The 22,257-nt window shown below is 34.8% G+C and overlaps 3 protein-coding genes across 4 annotated transcripts in view; all 3 read left to right on the top strand.

Moving 5' to 3' along the window:
* The first annotated feature begins 1,874 nt into the window (after positions 1-1,874).
* LOC114368150 lies at positions 1,875-3,194 on the top strand. The gene is made up of 4 exons (XM_028325491.1): positions 1,875-2,096; positions 2,276-2,414; positions 2,544-2,611; positions 3,036-3,194. Exons 1-4 carry the CDS (start codon positions 1,875-1,877, stop codon positions 3,192-3,194), a joined length of 588 nt encoding a protein of 195 aa, XP_028181292.1.
* Positions 3,195-8,506: 5,312 nt separating this feature from the next.
* On the top strand, positions 8,507-14,808 carry LOC114367911 (periodic tryptophan protein 2-like). Its single transcript, XM_028325166.1, has 7 exons — positions 8,507-9,859; positions 10,016-10,267; positions 10,355-10,447; positions 10,761-11,132; positions 13,033-13,377; positions 13,906-14,133; positions 14,221-14,808. The coding sequence occupies exons 1-7, from the start codon at positions 8,606-8,608 to the stop codon at positions 14,389-14,391; spliced, it is 2,715 nt and encodes a 904-aa protein (XP_028180967.1). The 5' UTR covers positions 8,507-8,605; the 3' UTR covers positions 14,392-14,808.
* A 1,697-nt stretch (positions 14,809-16,505) lies between these two features.
* The window catches only part of LOC114367801 (187-kDa microtubule-associated protein AIR9-like), a 93,631-nt gene continuing 87,879 nt past the window's right edge, over positions 16,506-22,257 (top strand). The window contains exons 1-6 of one of the 2 annotated variants that reach the window (XM_028324998.1): positions 16,506-16,671; positions 16,841-17,626; positions 18,027-18,098; positions 21,755-21,820; positions 21,914-21,985; positions 22,108-22,173. In XM_028324998.1, coding sequence (XP_028180799.1) covers positions 16,850-17,626; positions 18,027-18,098; positions 21,755-21,820; positions 21,914-21,985; positions 22,108-22,173 — 1,053 coding nt within the window. In that variant the 5' untranslated portion in view covers positions 16,506-16,671; positions 16,841-16,849. The remainder of the gene's footprint in view (positions 16,672-16,840; positions 17,627-18,026; positions 18,099-21,754; positions 21,821-21,913; positions 21,986-22,107; positions 22,174-22,257) is intronic. The other variant, XM_028324999.1, reaches the window with a different exon arrangement.

Here is a 22,257-nt window from a genome sequence, read left to right as displayed (position 1 = left end):
GTGTGTTATATTTAAATGATAATCATGAAATAATAAAATTAAAATTACAAAATTCATTTTAAAAATTTAGTTTAATTTTTAATTGCTTACCTTTTGAATTTATTATTGTTTATTAATTTTTTTATTTTTTAATTAAAATATAATTAATAACACGATTTTTTAAAAATATATAAATAATTAAAAAAAGTTTATATTAACATCGGTTTTTCAAAAAACCGATGTTAATGCATATACGTTAACATCGGTTTTTCAAAAACCGATGTTAATATCATTAGTTAACATCGGTTTTCCAAAAAACCGATGTTAATGCATACACGTTAACATCGGTTTTTCAAAAAACCGATGTAAACGTGTATGCATTAATATCGTTTTTTTGGAAAACCGATGTTAAGAAGGATAGTTTATTTACAAACATGCCACCGCATTTAACTTAACATCGGTTTTGGACAAAGCTGATGTTAAAACTGTTTTTTGTAGTAGTGACAGTTCTTATAATTTTCACCAATAGTATATTTTAACAAGTCAAAATAATCTATTAAAATACTATTTCTCAATACTTGATTAAAATTATTTTCCCAACCGTCAAAAATGACATGTCAACAATATGTTTGAGATTTTCACGTGAATCAATTTTTTTACCCAATTAAAATTAAAAGTCAAAATCAATATTATCATATCTTCATTCTAATCCTAAACAAATTATTTTCTCCCTCTATATATATTAATCAAAGAACTACCGACACATTTAACAAGATGAAATAATGAGATCTAATTATATTGGATTACATTTTTAAGTATTCACATTAAATATGATTCAACTCAATCCAATTTAGATTCAATCATATATAGATTGAGTTACAAGTCCTACTTTTTAACATGATTCAACTCATATATCATATAATTGAATTTATTACTACGTATAAATTAATTATTAAATATAAAATACATTAAATTTTAACTCATAATTTATTAAAGTAAAACACTCATGATTTTTATTTCTTTTTTAAGTTGTAGTTTACTCCAAAGATGCGAAATGAGAATCCATATTTTTGTCAATTTCATATATTTTTTATTTAATAAATAATTCAATTAATAATTTTGTTTATTTTAAAATTATTGTATAAATTTTGTTGTTTTTAATTATTTTATAAATAACTATTTTAATACTTGTATATATTTTAAATATTTATTTATAAAATAATTAAATAACTAAAATTACCAATTTTTATAATATATATTTTTAAAATTTATTTAAGCAAAAATAGGTAATATTGTATAAGAAAAATGTTTTTATTAATATATTTCTATAAATATTATTACATTAATACTATTAAATATTTATATAAATTGTGATTTGAAGTATAAAAATATATAAATAAATTTCTTATTTAATTTACAAATATATAAAAGTATTAAAATAGTTATTTATAAAATATTGAAATAGTCATTTATTAAATATTAAAAATAAAATTGTTCTTTGATTTTGATCATATATTTTAGTTTGGATGAAATTGTGATTTGAAGTATAAAAATTTTAAAAATGAATTTGTAAATTGACTTATAAAATAATTAAATACTTGTTTATGAATTTTTAAATTGTAATTTATAAAATATTTAAAATAAAATAGTAGTTTGATTTTGATGATATATTTTAGTTCGATAGATTAATCATTTAATGTTAATTTAATTTTTTTTATTACGTTTGTTAAAATATACTACATTTAATAATGTAGTAGGATTTTAGAAGATTTATTAGTTATTTTGTTAGTTAGTTTTTTAGTAATAGAATAAAAAGATTTTAGTTATGAAATATAATACTCAACTATTATTTGAATGATAACATTAATTGATATTAATGTGCAAATTTGTAGATTATGGTTAGAACCGGAGGATTGCGTCAGGCTTTAGGTAGAGTTTTAGGAAGAGCCTTAGGTAAATATGTTACTAGTGATGAGGAAGAAGTCCCTCGGTGTCGAAAGTCGACAACATCGATGCATAGGCAACGAGTAGTTATAGTTGTTGCTAAGGATGTTGAACATGTGGATCATGCTGCTGACGAGGTTCATGAGGAGCCTCATGAGCCAGTTATGGATCATGTAGGTGTTAATACATAGGGTTTTCTAGGTAGGTCGTATGATATATTAGTGTTGACGTCATATGTTGATCATGTGACAACCAAAGTTAGGGTAGAAGAGGTAGTTATTTATTTAATTATAACTTATTTGAATAACTATTTATCATTTTAATTTACCTAATTAATTTTAATTATTTGCAGGAACATACTGAGTTGAAATTGACCTCTTATGAGAGGAAGGTTGAGAAATTTGAAAGACTTGCACATGAGATTAAAGGCATAATGGTTGCTACAGTACTAAGTTATTTGATTTCATGTTCGTTGGAAATGATGGAGACAGGTGACAGAGGACTTTTATTTACTTTTGCGGAGAGGTGGCACAAGGAAACTAGTAGTTTTCATCTACCGATAGTAGAACTGACTATTACCCTGGATGATGTGGCATCCTTATTACATCTACCCATTACAGGTGTCTTCCATACCTTTGATGCTATTGATATAGAGGAAGTTGTCGACTTGTTAGTTGAGTTACTTGAGGTCAGTAGACAAGAAGCAAAAGATGAGACTGAGTAATGCAAATGAGCATATGTTCGCCTAGCCTTGCTGCGAGACGTTTATCGTAGCAAATGTGACGCAAGATAGTTGACCCTAGCAGCTCGAGCATATTTATTGCATCTAGTATGTTGTATACTATTTGCTAACAAGCGTGCCACACACATAAGTGTGGCATTCTTGGATGCATTTCATGACCTCAACCAATCTAAAGACTATTCATGGGGAGCGACTGCACTAGTCCATATGTATGACAATTTGAATGTTGTGTCAAAGCATACGACAAAACATCTTGCAGGATATATCACTCTGTTGCAAGTAATTATAATAATTTTTATCATTGTTAAATGTTTTAAACTTTATATGTGCTATTGATTATAATTGTTTATTGTTTTTTTAATATGTGTAGTATTGGATCTACAAGCATTTCCCTACAATTGTGTCCATTATTGTTAATGAGGATTACCATGAGAGGAAATCATGTGCATGTCAGTGGAAGTGTGTGAAGGCATTAACAGTTATGACCTATCGTAAGCGCTTGGATAGGTTGATGTCAGATATTGTGTGATGAATTTCTTATGGTGACCACTATGCATTCAGAGAATTTGAGCTCATTTCATTATTTTCTGGACATATCAGATGGGTAGTACAACAATTTTGGTTATGTTCAGGCCATTCCTCCGTTCCATATTGCTCCATCTCTATCCGCATAAGAGATTGACAATATATGGCTTTAGTTTTCTGAATATCTTGTATCGGTTGGACAAATTTGTAGTTCTCCTTGTCAGTGTGCAACAGACTACATGGAGTAGTTTTATAGGATATGTCACCCATTCTTGAGTCTGTCATAGCTTGGGGAGCCTCCTAGATATCCACCTATGCATGATGATACATATATTATACCAGATCCACCTGTGTTGCCCGTTCACTCAGCAACTATGCCACAACCACCTGCACTTGTAGCTGCTGATGCTAACATACCTCGACATGTAGTGGTATAACATATTTTTAATTCACTATTACTATTTTTTCTTACATGCTTCCCATATTTATTATTGACATTGTTGTCAATGTCGTAGGTCGCTTGCTAAAAGATAGCAGAAACCTTAGAACACATGATCAACATGAGGATTGTCACTATTGAAATTGATGCATACACTTTGACTGAGCACTGTCTAAGATTAGCCAGGGTTCACTGAGCAATACAATGTTTATGTTTGATCTAGACGAAGGAGGGATACACAGGATAAAGATGGTGGTGGATGACGATGATGATAGTTAGGATTGACTAAGTACTATAGGATATTTGTATGCAATATGTCTGAACACTTTTTAATATTGTTTTTTTACTTGATTGACTATGTATATGACTATGGTTTACATTTGAGTTTATTTAGTATTTGACTATTATATTCTTCCACTTAAATACATTATGTTAAACTATATTATTGATAATGTAAGAATGTATAACCCTAAACCCTATACCATAACCCATAAACCATAACACAAATCCTAAACCCTAAACCATATACTCTAAACTCCCTAAACCCTAAAATAAGTAATTAAATTTTAAATTAAAAATTAACACGTGTTTAATGTCCTCTATCTATGAATCCTTAATCTGGTATATAGATGGAAACCTCATTAACCTTTATATTTTTTATCATACATTTTTATAAATTTGTGTGACACATGTACCGTACCTAGTAAGTGATGTAATTGAATTAGTTTTTTATTGCGAACTTAGAGCACTTACTTTTCCTTTTATCTCTGGCAAACCTGTCTTTTTTCTAATCTTAATATTTCAACAACTCAATCATACTTCAAAATTAATTTTATGAATGTCCATTCAAACACATGTTAATTCCCACATTACATGCATTATCCATATTGTCACAACTATGTAACTTACAAACATTGTCCAAACAATAGCAAAAGGTTCAATCCTCTCTTGAATCAACAAATTGTGTGGTCAACCTCATGGAATTAGTATACTTGTTCATTCTACTAATATAAGGAGTAGATCACTGTTTTGCTTGATAGTGACAATGTGTTGATCATAACAAAGATGTTAGCAGCAAGGAACAACTATCTCTTAGAAATACCTGTTACATAGACAAATACATATTCAAATGTTCATAACACATGTTATAATAAAAAATTAACAAACACGATGGTCATTGCTATACCTGAACAAAATGGTTGTCAAACACATGACCAATACATATAATGCAATGTACATAACTATCTCTCGGTGGTTGGCTTCTAAGAGGAAAAATTGTCATGCTTTGTTGGAGAGAAAGAGAAACAAGGATGATATTATACCTTGATGCAATCACATAACTTATATCGGTAATATTCATCCACTTATCCATGGTAACCTGCACGTAACAATTTTAATTAGTATTATTTTTTTAAAAAAATATCCATGAATACATAATAAAAAACTTATATACCATGGATAGTCCATCAACAAGTAGCGATCGCTTCAACTCCTCATATTTGTCTATGCCACACCAAGAAGGTGTAAATACTCATCACACCATTGTCCAAGTTCTTTCAGCAAATGATTACTAACCAAAGACCATGAATCTTCACCCATACCTAATAAGACAACAATTGCACGATATCCATAATTACCATAAGCTTTGACATCGACAATGTTTTCAATGAAATCATGAATGCATGAATGAAATTGATCCAACGTTGACATCTTCCTCTTCGTTTTTGTTTATTCAAATGATGATGCACAACGTTTAACTGAAGAATTGTTATTTTGCACCGAATGTAATGCATTCACATACTCCCAGTAAGACGGATCGTGCTTCGTTGATCTTTATTGTTTGGTGATTTGTTTCTTTTAAGCCCCTTTTGTTTTGACCTTTTTAGGAGGAACACACATAGAACTTAGATCAGGGTAGGCAATTTCCCAAAGTTTACTCTTTAAAGTCACTTTGCCACATACATCAAGCTCTTCTAACCGCTTGGATATGACTTCCATCTATTCGCTTATGCAAACTTCGGGCTTAGATAAACCTTGGTCTAAAAAACTTAGCGTCTGCCAAAACATATGGACTGTGTCAAGTGGTATGCTACCAACAACATATCTAGCTAGCTCACATGCACATGGAAGACCATGAGTAGTTTTCATAATACATCCACAACGAGAACTATCAATGTCAGCATAATTCACTCACTCAAACTCAACAATAATTTGGTTTAATGCATACCTTGATACCATGCCAATTAGTCTCTTGTATAAGGTAACTTTAAAAACATGTTCAACCACATGGGTGCTTGTCACAAAAGATGCATTAATTTTAGTGTGTTGCAGAGTGATCATGTTGTTCATGGTTTTCCAAACACTACATAGGTCTCTAAGGTTATTCTATAGTAGTCTCTTTAAGATCCAATGTGCAGACTCAATCCTGCATTTGAAAAACACAAACAATTATTTTTATCCATTAATGTGTTCGTATTAAAACCAATATACATTTACGATTTTCATACATGTTAGTTGTTGTGTTTCCTAGATGCATCATCTTATTCGTCCACACTTTAACAAATATTAGCTTATGGGAAATCAACCATGTTTGTTTGACATAGTTAACAAACATTAGCCATGGTGAACAAAGAATTTCAAACTTCATAAGACAATCATCATAGTCTAACTCAGTAGGGCAATCCAAGAGACTCCCCCACCCCATACTTCCATCACATAATCTTATGCATTTTTTGACCCACAAGAGTTTTACATTTTGTCTCCACATTCTTATTAATGTGAAATTGACACAACAAGTTAGTTGCCTTAGGGAAAATAGTTTTCACTGTATTCATCAATATTGAATCTTTGTCAATAACAATAACTTGGGGGATTGCATCACATCTCAAAAAATACCTCGAAACCGTTCAAGAGCCCAAACAACATTATTTACATGTTCTCCCTCCAAATAGGCAAACACAGTTGAAAATGTCATCCCAGTAGGTGTCACACCAATAGTGTCAAGTAAAGACAACATGTATTTGTTTGTTTTGTAAGTACTATCTATGAGAAATACCAAGTTACAAGCATTATTTAATTTCACTGCATCTGGATGTGTTCAAAATATATCATGTACAACATGTTCATCGTTCAGTCTATGCTAATGAATATACAAATTGTGTTCAAGAAGCTTTATTAGTTGTTGCATTTCACTATTAATGCTTTTTATAGAAGAATGATATGCATATTTTGCATTGTATACTTGCTTCAATGTTGACAACTGTTGACATTGTGCTTCTTCAAAGTAAACAGAATATTCTTTTGTTTGATCATTGACTTTGTCATATCACCAATAATAATCTTTTCATCCTCACATATGGATGTCCAACAAATGACTTAGTCAATGCATGATTATGAGTCCAACATTGGCTTTGATCGCATTTTCTACCGCCAGTCATCGTTCGTACTAAATCTTTCTTGTATGGTTTATATTTTCCACTCCTTTCATAACCAATTAAAATAAATGAGGTCCTTCCTTTCCAGTATCTGTGTCTGACCTCATTATCACAATCACAAAACCAATATCATATGCAGCATTATGAGCCCATTGCAATACATCCTCACGGGTAACAAACACCTACAAAATGGATAATACATGTGTTAATCTTCCTGGGATATTCATTTATTTACTTTAATAAAAAAAACAAATAATATCAATACCTGAGAAGTATTGAAGACATGAGAACAATGAATATTTTCAAACACATCAAATTCCTCTTCATTGTCTTCATTCATATTAATTTCTTCAGACATTATGCTCTCATATATCCACTGATCTTCGTCCATCTTAACAAAACATTACAAAAAAATTCAATAACAAACTAACGACAACTAATAAAATTTCATATGTATAGCTTATATAGATTAACATATAATAATTCATACCTCTATATACATATAACAATAATTTATCTCTTAATAAAATATATGAATTGTTATCACTTATAATTAATTCTAATTATTTATAAATATATATCTATTTTAAAAAACTTACATGTAGAAATTTATTTTAAAATCTTCTACACTAGATAAGTATGTAAATATATCAATAAATATGTTTTTTAACCTATATTATGACACAATTTTAAATTTTTTTAATTGCATATACTAATATATTACATTAAAATTGATAAACATATATATCAAAATTTATATCTAATTTTTCATATTTTATACACTTGAATAAACTATTTAATTTAATATTATATATACAAATATATTAAAAATTATAACTAAATTTATAAAAAAAACATTAAAAATAAATTTTATGTAATTTTTTTTAATTTATACAGATTGAGAATTCGTATAAATTATACGGATTGACAATCTATATGATTCATATGGATCGACAATCCGTAATGTTTATATGAATTGATAATCTGTAAGAACCATATGCGAATTGATAATCCCTATGAATCTTACGGATTGATAATCCTTATGATTCACACGGATTGCAAATCCGTAAGTTTCTTACGGTAGACTGAAGTTGCAGATCCCTATGACACCCATTACGATGACAACCACAAATTGCGAACAAACCATCACGACAATGCACCTTGATCAAAACAAGCACAATAACTAATGAGGAGCTCAACCAAAACAAAAATGGAGAATGATGTATGAAGAAAATAAAACAACGAAGGAAAGAAGAAGGAAACAGGAGTAAGGTTGGAATTTTAATAAATACGTTGGGTGTAAAAAAAGTTATGTTGGGTGCAAAAAGAAAAAACCCTCTTGATGATTATAATTACAATTATTATAATTATAATTATTTTAATTATATGATAGATAATCAAAACGCTACCGTTTGGTTTCGTCTTTAACGACGGAGAATTCCTAAAACCCTAAACCCCATAAACCTCCATTCCAACCACACACGGTGACCTCTCGCAGTTCATGCAGGGAACGCCCCCAACAACACTTACTTCCACAAAGCCATGAACTTCCGGTTCCAAAACCTCTTGGGCGCCCCCTACAGAGGGGGCAACGTGGTCATTTCCAGCAACACCGTGCTACTCTCCCCGGTCGGTAACCGCGTAGCCGTCACCGACCTCCTCAAGTCCGAAACCACCACGCTCCCCCTCCAGTCCTCCTCTAACGTCACCCGCATCACCGTCTCCCCCGACGCCACCTTCCTCCTCGCCATCGACGACCGCAACCGCTGCCTCTTCATCAACCTCCGCCGACGCGCCCTCCTCCACCGCATCACCTTCAAGCACCGCGTCGCCGCCTCGAAGTTCAGCCCCGACGGCGCCCTCATCGCTGTCGCCGCCGGGAAGCTCGTCCAGATCTGGCGTTCGCCGGCGTTTCGCCGCGAGTACTTCCCCTTTGAGCTCGTTCGGACCTTTGCGGACTTCGACGCGAAGGTCACCTCCCTCGATTGGAGCCCCGATTCGAAGTATCTTATCGCCGGGTCCAAGGATTTGACCGCGAGAATCTTGTGCTTGAAAAAATTGAACAGTGGTGGTGTTAAGAAAAGACCTTTTTTGCTATTAGGGCATAGGGATTCTGTTGTAGGTTCGTTTTTCGGTGTCAATTCGAAGACTAATAGGGTTTGTAAGGCTTATACGGTTAGTAGGGATTGTTATTTGTTTAGCTGGGGTTTTACTTCTGATGATGATGGTGAGGGTGAGGAAGATGGTGGTGAGGGTTTGGAACCTCCCTCGCCGGGGACGCCAGAGAGGGATGTGGAAGAGAATTTTGAGCTTAGTGAGAATGATGGTGTGAAGAAAATGAAGAAAATTAGTGAGAATGATGGTGTGAAGAAAAGAAAGAAAATTGATATTGAGGATGGTGATGAGGGTTACTTGAGTAGAGGGAAGTGGGAGTTATTGAGGAAGGATGGGTTTATGCAGGGATGGGCGAAGGTGACGGCGTGTGATTATCATAGAGGGCTGGATATGGTGGTTGTTGGATTTTCTAATGGTGTGTTTGGGTTGTATCAGATGCCGGATTTTGTGTGCATTCATTTGTTGTCTATTTCGAGGGAGAAGATTACCACTGCCGTGTTTAATGAGTTTGGCAACTGGTTGACCTTTGGCTGTGCCAAATTGGGACAGCTGCTTGTGTGGGAGTGGAGGTCTGAGAGCTACATTTTGAAGCAGCAGGGTCACTACTTTGATGTGAACTGCGTTGCGTATTCACCGGACTCGCAGCTCCTTGCAACTGGAGCAGATGATAATAAAGTGAAGGTGATTGGATTTGGCTTGTGGTTGTGTTTTTGAAAAATTGATCTGTCTTTAACAGCTTGCTTTGCACATTGTGTCTTTGATTATGTGTGTGGATTGCATGCACTATTTTGGAAATTGAATATTCAGAAGTGAATGTTTTGTTCTTGTGTGTTACAGGTGTGGACTCTTTCCTCAGGCTTTTGCTTTGTTACATTTTCTGAGCACACTAATGCTGTTACGGCTCTACATTTTATGCCAAGTAACAATGTCCTGCTTAGTGCATCTCTTGATGGGACCATTCGTGCATGGGACTTATTACGTTACCGGAATTTTAAGACGTTTACAACCCCTTCTCCAAGGCAGTTTGTTTCTTTGACAGCTGATATAAGTGGTGAAGTAATATGTGCTGGCACTTCAGATTCCTTTGAGGTATAATTTTGCACAAATTAGGTTGATTCTGACTATATCGTTATTTTATTTTACCACTCAGCCTTTTTGCTCAATGATATTTAACAGGTTTTTGTTTGGTCAATGAAAACGGGGCGCTTGATGGATGTGCTTAGTGGTCATGAAGCTCCTGTCCATGGTCTGGTGTTTTCTCCTACGAATGTTAGTTATATTTTCTTCTGCTGATTTGCCTGCATAAGTTAACGTCTTATCTTCTGTTCATCTGTTTTATTTTTAGCTGGTTCCAAATTTCTGTTGCTACAGTGCCTCTAGTAGAAATTTCTGTGAAGCCATGGTTCATTTTAAAATAACATTATTTTCTAAGCCTGTAGTATGATCAAATATCAATACTAATGTCTCTTGAGATATGACGATGAAGGGAGTGACTAAAGATTGTATTTTCTTTTATGTCTTTTAGTTTTTACATCTGTTATATCAAAAACAACTTAGCATCATCTTTTTTCACTTTGTGCAGGCTGTCTTGGCTTCATCATCATATGACAAAACTGTTCGGCTGTGGAATGTCTTTGATGGAAAAGGAGCAGTTGAAACGTTTCCTCACACACACGATGTTCTTACTGTAGTTTATCGTCCAGATGGAAGGCAGTTAGCTTGCAGCACATTAGATGGGCAAATTCATTTTTGGGACCCAATAGATGGTTTGCTAATGTACACCATAGAAGGTTCTAGAGATATAGCTGGTGGGCGCCTTATGACTGACCGCAGATCAGCTGCTAACTCAACTTCAGGGAAGTTCTTTACAACCTTGTGTTTTTCAGCTGATGGAAGCTATATATTAGCTGGGGGAAGTAGCAGATACATCTGCATGTATGATGTTGCAGATCAGGTTGGCCTGCTTGCACCTTGGTTGATTTTCACATATGTAGATCTCACAGCATATCAACTGTTAATTATTTCTGAAAATTTGATCCTCTAGAAAGCTTCTGTATTGCACAGTTCATGTTAATGTTCCATGAGTTTTTGCAGTTCAGTTTAGTCCATCACATTATTGTTTAAACAGATATGTTTTGGATGCGGGACAATTAGATAATTCATAAACAACAAAAAAGCATGAAATATTTTGCAATCATTTGTATTATAATGATACTGATACACACACTGACACACTATATATAATGTTAAAGAATCATTTTGCTCAATTTTGTGATGGTTTTGGGGCAAACATAAATCAGAGTAGATGGAGGGCTTGGTGGGTTGCCCTAACTAGTACTATATGGCAACACAGGAATCTTTTGATATTTCAAGAAAAACCTTTTGATCCATATAAAGTCATGGATGAGGCCTTGTACCTTCTTTGGTCTTGGCTTAAATCTAAAGAGAAAGGCTTCGACATTAGTTTTAACCACTGGTCTTCCAATATATCGGAATCCTTTGGTTAATCTAAGTCGGCTTGCCTTTTTATTGGGTTAGCTTGGGGTTTTTTTGGAGGGCAGCACCAGAGGTGCTTGTATATCTGTTTTTCAGTACCACTTGTACTACTTTGATCAGATTATTAATATATATATATATTTTGTGCCTTCCAAAAAAAAAAATATATAATGTTAAAGCCCTCATCTTTGCCATAACGGTTTGTCTAAATATTGAGGCTTAAATGTCACCTAGTGGTATAAGGCTTTGTTGTTTGTTTGTTTATTGAGGCTTAAATGCTGTCTGGGGTCAATATGTACTGTTGTCCTTTAGTAAATGATAGGTTGAAAATTTGAGATGCATATCATTTTGCAACTTCCCTACCGAACACACCTTTGTGTTGGTGATGTTGCTTAGATGCTGCAGAGTGAAGACTTTTGAGCCTCATCGCTCCTCACAAAGTTGATCCATTCTTGTGATATTTACTAAAATAAATCCTCGATTGAAGAAGACTTTTGTTTCTTTTTGGCAATGTGTTTCTCTACCTCCACCATGAGCTGTAACCTGCCATTTCCACGACAAATTGATTCTTTTGCAGGCTTATTTTCGCTTGTTTCCTAGTTTTCATAAGGGCATTTCTATTATCGAACCACTTTGTTTTCCTTAGATGTCAGTCCTAGGGCTAGTTCTTTCCAGGATTCAATCATCAATAAGATCTCCAAGTGCCAGATAATTGGAAGGGTGCTTATTCCTTAGATCAATCTAGTCCAGTATTCCTCTCCATTTTCTCACTTTTTCCTATTCGAAATACTCAAGATAGAGATGATGAGGAACTTCCTTTGGTCAGCTATAGGATATTGAAAAAAGATTATCTTGTTGGTTGGGGAATTTCACCTGAAGAGCGTACATCTGTGAAGTGTCCCTTCCATGGGGACCTTTCCTTGTTACAATCTGTCTGCCGTAACTCCTCCATTATTAATTTATTTTATACCTAGATTTCTCAATAGGCAAATCAGTTCATCTTTTATAGGGGAGGGAGACACCATCTATGTGATGCAAAGATCGAGGAAAGCTTTTTGTTTTTATTCTCTGAAATCTCTTTTCACTTAGATTATTTATGTTCTTTTTTATGTTGAACGTTAATGTATCTGATGGTTAAAATGTGACTCCTAAAATCTTCTTTCATCTGTGCCTGATTCTGTCTATTGCCTTCCAGAACTTTTATGCTGATTTAATAAGTTTATTATTCACATCCCTTGTCTGTCTGTATTTATGGGGTGTTCGAAGTGTATGCATATTTAAAATGGACTACTCCGTACTTGTTTACATACCATATGATAGCACAGTTCTGTTTATTAATTGGAATCTCTTTTGTTCAGGTTTTGCTTCGACGTTTCCAGATAACTCACAATCTCTCATTAGATGGAGTGCTTGACATTTTAAACTCAAAGAATATGACAGAAGCTGGCCCACTAGATTTGATTGATGATGACAGCAGTGACATTGAAGAAGGTGTTGACAAACAAACACGAGGGAAGCTAGGATTAGACTTGCCAGGATCTATGCCTAACCGTGGAAGGCCTATTATTCAGACAAAAAGCCTGAGAATTGCATCTACAGGGCGTAGTTTTGTTGCAGCAACAACTGAGGGAGTTTTGGTTTATTCTGTTGATGAATCATTCATATTTGATCCAACTGACCTAGACATAAATGTTACACCAGAGGTATTTTATCTTCTTGAAAGAACTAGGGCTTTGTTTACTTCAAAGAATATAAGATTATCACATAAACTATTTTCTGTAGTAGGAAATGATGTAGCGAACACCTGCTTTGAAAATGAGTAAACAACCTGCAAAAAATCATGTTTGAATTGTTATGGTGGTTGTTGACATATACTTGTAAGAAGAGGATGCGATTTTCCTCTTGGTAGTGTGGATTTTTCGCATCATTGTTTTTTTTTTTTTTGACAAGTCAATACAAAACTCAAGAAAAGTTTAATTTTGTTTTTCAACAAATTATTGAAAATGTTAAAATTTCTGTGGATGATATAATCAAGATAATGATTTCCTATATTTCATGCTTTCCTTTTCAATCATGAAAACAAGGAATCAAAATCAACATTGAGCAGCTTGAAAATGCAGCATATATAATTTTAATTTCACTCCATCTTGCTGTATATGATGTTCATGCTTCATTTTGCACTGTTTCATTTTCTGATGTTGTTAGTAACTTGGGATGGCATTGCTTAACAGGCTGTTGAAGAGGCTCTCCGGGAAAATCAACCAAGTAAAGCCTTGATCCTTAGCCTTCGCCTGAATGAGGATTCTTTCGTTAAAAAATGTATATTTGCGGTTAGTCCAGCAGATATTCCAGCCGTTGCCACATCAATCCCCTACAAATATATCCAGCGATTAGTTGAGGCACTTGCAGATCTTTTAGAAAACTGCCCACATTTGGAATTTATACTTAGATGGTCTCAGGTATTCTTGCTTAGATTTAGTTTTTAAATAAGTTTGCTTAGGTTCATAGTAGTTTTATAAAAATGATCTTTATCTTTGATATGACAGGAGCTCTGCAAAGCCCATGGGAATTCTATTCAGCAGAACTCTAGAAATCTGTTACCATCATTAAAATCTTTGCAGAAAGCAATCACTAGAATTCATCAAGATCTAGCAGATACATGTTCCTCCAATGAATATATGCTGCGATATTTATGTTCTTCTGGTGCCAAGAAATGACAGGTAAGAATTCTTGGATTTTTAACAGCTTTGCGTTACTGCCGAGCATGGTTCTCATGTACAACCCAAGTATTATTTTAATGCGTTACTACTGAGCATGGTTCGCATGTACAACTAGCAACCTATAAAGAATCAAGCAAAATTTTGATGTATCTAGTTCCATAGCACACTTTCCTCTTCCCATTTCCGAAGGAATTTATCCTTGAATGAAGTTTCAATTTTCTGGAAGGTGTGGCACTGCCTGGTTTGTTTCACACGGCCTACTTGTAATTCAACCAAGACATTTTGATAATTACGTTCTACAGTGACATTTTTTGTAATGCGGTGGTTGATAACAGATTGCAGAGGTTGAAATATTTTATAGTTAATTAATGAAAAATGTTAGATAGAAATTTTTGGTCAGAATTTTCGCCATGATATAACTTGTCTATTTATTGTTCGCAATGTTGTCCAATAAGAATCAAGAATAAAAAGCACTTTCCCCCATTAACTATTACTCAAGTTACGTGCCTACTTGCCAAACGCAACCACACACTTCATACTTGTACATGTATGTGCACACCATCAAGATCAACAATGTTCCATAAAAAGTACAACACAACAATGTCCATGGAGCATCATCAACAACTTTACAAACGCAATATCAATATCGACTACTCAATGAAGATTTCCAGGGTGGAGTGCTTAGTTACTCTTGTGGTAAGGAGTACGGGATCTATATGCCCACCATAATGTCCATGGTCGGTCTCAAGATTCTAATCTGCACCACCAACAACCATGTAGGAGGTTTAATAACCAATTCCTATCAAGAAGAGGCTGAGAGTGAGACACTTACTATATCCAACCAATTTTTATAATCTTTTATTTCATAAATAAAATTCGTTATTTAATCTTATGAATTGGTCCTTTAACCTTTCTACTTTCAAGTCTTATGAACTATTTTATTCACAAAAAACTATACTTAATCACTTTCTAACCTATGTGTTAAGAAGGTTTAGGGTCTTAGAATAAATATCTCATTAACTTGGAAAAGCTTATTATCCCTTCTAAGTACATAAATATCCTAATAATTAGATATCTTTCTCACAACCCTAATAAATGTTAACCAACTATACTATTGCTAAGTCTTCAAATCAAAGTTATTATTACTAAGTAAAAACTTAGGATTTTTTTTTAAATGGATTGAAGTAAGATTTTCTGATGTGGAAAAGTTAAAATCCAAATGATACAATTTCCCAAAAGTCTTCAAAGTGAAATTACAGTATCTTGATTCTTGACAAACATTTTAACTTTAGAAGTTGGCTATTGAGTTTCTAAGAAATAATATAATATTATAAATATTTCCAGTCTAAATTGGACAAACGAAGTATCTAACTAATTTCCTATCTTTTATTTACGAGCTAAATTGAATAAAAAGTTTTTATAGGAAAAAATGCGCTAATACTGGTTGTACTAATTTTTTAGATATGTTTTAACAATTTATCTGTACATGCAAAATTAAAATACATTCTTATAAGTGACTTAAATAATTAATAATTTTCTTTAGAAAACACACTTTTTTTTCTTCTTATTTTAAAGTTAGTTTAGTTTAAATAAGTTGCATATTATATATATTTATATATTTCAAATATAATTTATAATCTTTGTTTTAAATATTTACTAACCTACACTCATTTACTTTTTATAGAAAGTTCATGTTAAACATGTTACTCCAAGGTGTAACTTTTTGTAAGCCATACACGATTTCTACCAAAAATCAAGATAGTTAAAAAATGATTAAGACTCAAGACAGATACTAATGTTTTGTCGTTATTATTACAGATAACCAAAACAGATGAAGGTTTGTAGTATTAAATTCAAAGCTTAATCATACAGCGAAGAAAATTAATGAATTGAGAAAGACAATAAAGAGTACTTTATTGTTGGCCTTTTTTCCTTGCTAAAATTGAGACCAAATTACGCTCCTCTGTCCGAACCCGCCCTTTCCTTCGCTGGTCTCATCGACAAATTTTATTTGAAAAATTTCAAGTTGGCCCTACCCCACACGGGTGTCCCTTTCCACTTTTGCCCCCATTTCTATACTCACGTTTATTGCCTCCAGCTCCTCTGTCTCTTTCACACCCCCTTTTCCTTTTTGCCACCCACTACACTACCCACTTCCCCGCATCCTCTTTCTTTCTCTGTTCAACTCAAATAAAATCAAATGTTATCTAAGCTCTAGTTCACTTACATTCACTTCCAGTTTCACCCTCTTTCTAGGTCTCTACACTTTCTTTCTAGGTAGAGCTCGTGAAACAACCACTCTTCAACTACTCTCACTCACATTGCGCTTCTCACTTCACTTTTTTTTTTCTTCTCACTTAGATCCAAGGCGTTTAGTTTAAAACGCGGCGTTTAGTAGTTTTAAGTTCAGTTCCTTAACTCGCTGCTTTCTTGTTTTGGTTTTCAGTTCGTAATAATGGAGGTGTCGTCGGAGCAATCCGGCGAAGGCGTGACGCTGGAAAAGCTTCAGAGTTCTCTGAAGAAGAACGTTCCAGAAGCTTCCCGAAGAGCTGCAAAAACGGTTGCGGAACCTGGCGGTTCGGTTTCTGCGAAGAGGAGAGTCGAACCGCGAACCGGTTCGGTCACGGCTGCGACGAAGAGATCGGGTTCAATCGGAGGTTCTTCGAGTGTGGTTACTGCGCCGAGAAGGAACAGCACCGGGGGATTGTCTCAGAAAGCGTCGATCTCCGATGGAAGAAGAAAAACCGGCACCGAATCTGCCGCCGGAGCTAGGAGCGGCGCTTCGTCGGTGGGCGAGCTTGTGCGGAGTTCACTACCGGAGCTCCGGCTAATTTCGGTGAATTCTTCGCGAGTTGCGGTGAAGCCGGCTGTGGCCTCGCTGGCGGGTTCGGCTTCGAGGACTTCCGGTGCGAGTAAGGCAGAGGTGGCGAAGAAGCCGGTGACAGTGAGTAAGCCGGCATTGTCGGCTTCGAGTTCGGCTTCATCTGTTTCAAGAAGGATTGGTTCTTCGTCGGTGGATAGCACTGCCAGCAGCGGCGGTTCTGCTCGGAGGACGGTTTCGAGGGTTTCGTCGCCAACGGTTTCGAGCGGGTTGAAGGCGGGGTCTCTGTCGACGTCGCAGGATAGGACGTCGTCGTCCCTTTCCGGAAGGAGGAAGGGAGGCACTGCTGATAGCAGGGATTCGCGGTTTATTGTTCTTCCGCAGGTTGAGATTAAGGCCAATGATGATTTGGTAAGTTTGAGATTATGGCAGCACTTTTTTACTGTTTAGGATATCATTAGTGAGTTACTGTTGATTTTCATGTGAAGGTGGAATGATTGGGGATGGAATAGAAAGAAGGAATTATAGCTGCATAGGTGTGGAAGTGAAATAATTGCTGAAAAAAGAAGGAATTATGTATACTAGTTGAATGATTTTTTTTGGAATGAGTTGGGGAAAGGCTCCACGTTGGAGTTAATATAGTAGCGTGCAGGATGTTGCTTGTTGAAGTTTGATTGACCCGGTTGTATGTATTTACTATTCAGTAACTATTACTAGTTGGTGTATTCATGAAATGGAGCAACTATGATGGAGTTTTCAGAAGCAGTCATTATCTAATTCTGATTTCTGATTCATCTTGATATTTTATTAGAGACTGGATCTTAGGGGACACAGAGTTCGTAGTCTCAATGCCAGTGGATTAAACTTATCCTCAAACCTAGAGGTAAATGTATCTTCTGTTTAGCTCACTATTTATTTTAGAGAACATGTTCAAAGTTGTTTATGGCGGTGTTGTAAAAAAATTAATTTATGCCAGGCAATGGCCATATTTTATTAACGTCCTATATAGCAAATTAGCATCGTCGCATGAATAGATTTATGTGGATATGCTCTCTATTTGTTACTGTGATTATTTTCGATCATTTTTCTTTTCTCTTTATATTTCGGAATTCAACTCTCTCCACAATCTGTATTGAAAAACAGAGTAGGGCAACTTATTCATTGGCAAGAAAGAAAAGGTTCGAGTAAAGTGCACCTCTTTCTTGGTTCCCCATTATGTATAAACTATGAAAGCTTAAACACGACATTGACGTGGCTAACGTAAAAAATATAGGGCATTGGGGCATGATATATGTATATATCAAATGTTTTGTCCAGTAGTGCAATATATCACATGAAGTCAAATGTAAGTGACACAACAAAAGGTCTAAAGTAGTGATCAAGGTTTCTATTTTCTTGTATAGCGAGCCTTAGAAAAAACATATTGATAGTCTTAGAATTTTGAACTTAGGTTCTAAATTAGTCCCACGAAACCAACTTGTAAGGTGAGGATGCCCAAGCCTTATAAGCATTATTTAGGCCATATCTAATTTAACTCAACTCCACAAAACTGACTTGTAAAATGAGGATGCCCAAGACTTGTAAGCACTATTTTGGTCATTTCTCTAATCGATGTGGAACATGAACCTATTAAAAGTTGACGTCTCAATGGCTCCACATGATGATGCTTCACTTAATCTTTTTGGTTAGCCCCTTCGTAGGTATCCCCTTTTGAGACATTGTGGCCTAGGGATGACTGCAACTAATGTAACTTTCCAACACCCCTTCACACCTAGGGCTATGGGTTTGGAGCGTGGCAAGTTGACAATGCAAGTGACTCAACAATGGATCTAGGATATGCTTTGATACTATTTTAGAATTTTGGATTAAGGACCTAACTCAACCTCACAAAATCAATTTATAAGGTGAGGATTCTGCTCCAAGTGGATTAATTGGATTGAGGGGTGTCTCAAATCTGTTACTATGTCGGTATTGGTGAATGAAAGTCCATCGGCTGAATTCAGCCTGCAGAGAGGACTCAGACAGGGGGATCCACTAGCACTCCTCTTGTTTAATATTGTTGCTGAAGGCCTAAACAAATTGATGAGAGAAGCAGTGGAGAAGAGGTTGCAAATTGAGGTTGCAAATGAATCCCTAGTCTGCAAGCTTAACAAGGCTTTCCATGGCTTAAAACAAGCCCAAGGTAGTGGTTTGGCAGGTTGAAATCTACTTTACTTCAGTTTGGTTTTGTGGGAAGCAAATGTCATTCTTCTCTGTTCATCTACAGACATAAGGATCATACTGTCTATCTTTTAGTCTATGTGGATGATATCATCATCTCATCACAAACAGTTTTGTCTCTCTTATTCAGCAACTAACTTCCAAACTAAACACTACCTTCTCTCTTAAGCAACTGGGTCATTTGGATTATTTTTTGGGACTAGAGATCAAATACCTTCCCAATAATTCTATACTAATGACTCAAAGCAAAAATATTCGTGATTTACTTCACAAAACTCAAATGACTGAAGCACATTCTATTTCCTCTCCTGTGGTTTCTAACTGTAAACTGTCCAAACATGGTGCTGATTTGTTTCATGACCCAACTCTCTACAGATCAGTGGTGGGTGCTCTGCAGTATGCTACTCTCACTAGACCTGAAATCAGTTTTTCTGCTAATAAAGTTTGTCAATTTATGGCTTGTCCTCTGGACTCTCATTGGGTAGTGGTTAAAAAGATCTAAAGGTATCTCAAGGGTACCTTGTCTCATGTTTTACTTCTTCAGCCTACTTCTATTGCGAAACCCTTGGCTTTTTATGCATTCTGTGATGCTGATTGGGCATCTGATGTGGATGATAGGCGTTCCACCTCAAGGGCTGCCATCTTTCTTGGCCCAAACTTGATATCATGGTGGTCTCGCAAGCAGAAAGTCACAACTAGGTCCAGTACTGAAGCTGAATATTGCAGCTTGGCTCAATTTTCTACTGAATTAACATGGATTCAAGCTCTTTTAACAGAATTGCGAGTTCCCTTCACTACTCCTGTCCTTTATTGTGACAATCAAAGTGTTCTATCCATTGCTCATAATCCTGTGTTCCACAGTCGACGAAGCATATGGAAATTGATGTCTTTTTTGTTAGGGAAAAGGTTTTGGCCAAGCAACTTTCAGTCTTACACATCCCAACTCTGGATCAGTGGGCAGATGTGCTGACCAAGCCTTTTTCTTCAGCAAGATTTGAAGTTATCGGGAAAACTCGATGTGAAGAGTTTTTCCTCTGAAAACTCTTCCCCTTCAGTTTGAGGGGGGTATCAGAGTATATGTTAGAGTAACTGTGAAAACAGTTTGCAAGGGCTGTTAACAGCACCTCACTAATATCAGGCTGTTAGTCTATTAACAGATTTTCTCTCCTATTTGTTAATCCTGTTTTGTACTTAGTTTGAAGGGTTAGAGGTCTATAAATACTCCCTTGTAACTAACTCTGTAACTAACTTTCAGATTCAATAATATCAGTTCCCTTTCTTTACTTTTTTCTCTTCACTTAGTCTAAAAATAGTGGCCAAAATAGCAGTTTTTCACGTGCTATAACAGCATATAGGCCTCAGAAACCTATTTTTACCCCTGAAAAAATGTTGTTTAGTTTATTTTTTGGGTAAAAATGTATTTTCTCTCCCATTTGTTAATGCATATTTTGTTTTAGAAATAGTTGGATTTGAAACCCTTCGTCCTTGAGAATTCAACAAAAATATTACCTTTATTTTCATCTCAATTCCTTCACACTTTACAACACTATTATTTATCTTGTGTTTCATTCTTTCTTCTTCCTTTAGACTTCCCAGTTTGCATTTTGCTAATTTTTGTTTAATTTGTTATTTTCCTTTTCTATTAATTTCATTTTTCACCGCCATCTTTAATTTTTTTATTTATTTCATTATTATGTTTTTACTACTCCTAGATTGATGGTGATTGTGTATATAAATTGTGACTTACTATTTATATTTATCATGAATTTCTTTAATTTTTTGGTTTTTTAGTATTTATATGTTTTTGAGTATTTATATGTGCAACATAGATTGTATTATAATATTTAAAATTGCAGTCATTCTTCCTCCTGCTATAGTGTTTTCAGAGCAAGCTGTTATGCACTGCTACTTACGATTAATAACTATGATTTTATTGTGTGGTCAGATTGGTTTAGCTGAATACATACCATTTTCCCAAATGTTTGCCCCTAGAATGAGTTAGTTGATGTTGATTCAGCTGCAATTGTTTCTATCAATGGCTTTAGGCTTTGTTCTTTAAGATTATAAAACAAAAGTTTCCGATTTTCCATAGTTTATCCCAAGCATTCAGTGTGTAAAGGACCGAATTTCAAGTTGTATTTTGTTGTACCTAGTTTATTTCCCGTTGAGATAGGATCCACACAAGGAAAAACACTTGTCATTCGCTGGTTATCGGGGCATCCCGAAAATGTCCGGGTCGAAATATGACTTTCAAATTAAGTTCCCTGTTTTGAGGATTTTGATAATTCATAGCACTTAACTTATGATTCTTATTGGCAGTTCGTTTATCTCCGAGACAATCTCTTGTCTACACTGGAAGGAGTAGAAGTATTGACGAGAGTGAAGGTTTTATTTAGTAATTTACATTTGAGGTGTTATGTTTGGATAATTTCAAATATAATTTTTACAGACTGATTGAAAGAAACTATTTTCTTTCAGGTTCTTGATTTGAGTTTTAATGATTTTAAGGGACCTGGATTTGAGCCTCTTGAGAATTGCAAAGTAATGCAGGTGTGTTGTATTTAATTTTAATTTTTTTATGTGGTTGTTGTCTTATGACTGAGATAGAAAAGTTTAAAGATGTGAATACTTATTTAATAATAGCAGTGTGAAATCCTTAATTTTGTATGCAGCAACTCTATCTTGCTGGAAATCAAATCACATCTTTGGCAAGTCTCCCGCAACTTCCTAATTTGGAGGCAAGCTTAAAAAACCCTGCTATCTTTGTGATTTTTAATTCTGATGTTATTGTGGTCTTCAAGTTCAGTGTTCATTTTTTTATA

Source organism: Glycine soja, chromosome 9, assembly GCF_004193775.1.
Source record: "Glycine soja cultivar W05 chromosome 9, ASM419377v2, whole genome shotgun sequence".
Lineage (NCBI taxonomy): Eukaryota > Viridiplantae > Streptophyta > Magnoliopsida > Fabales > Fabaceae > Glycine > Glycine soja.
The sequence above is the reverse complement of the archived record's forward strand: the minus strand, read 5'-3'. Positions and strand labels throughout refer to the sequence as shown.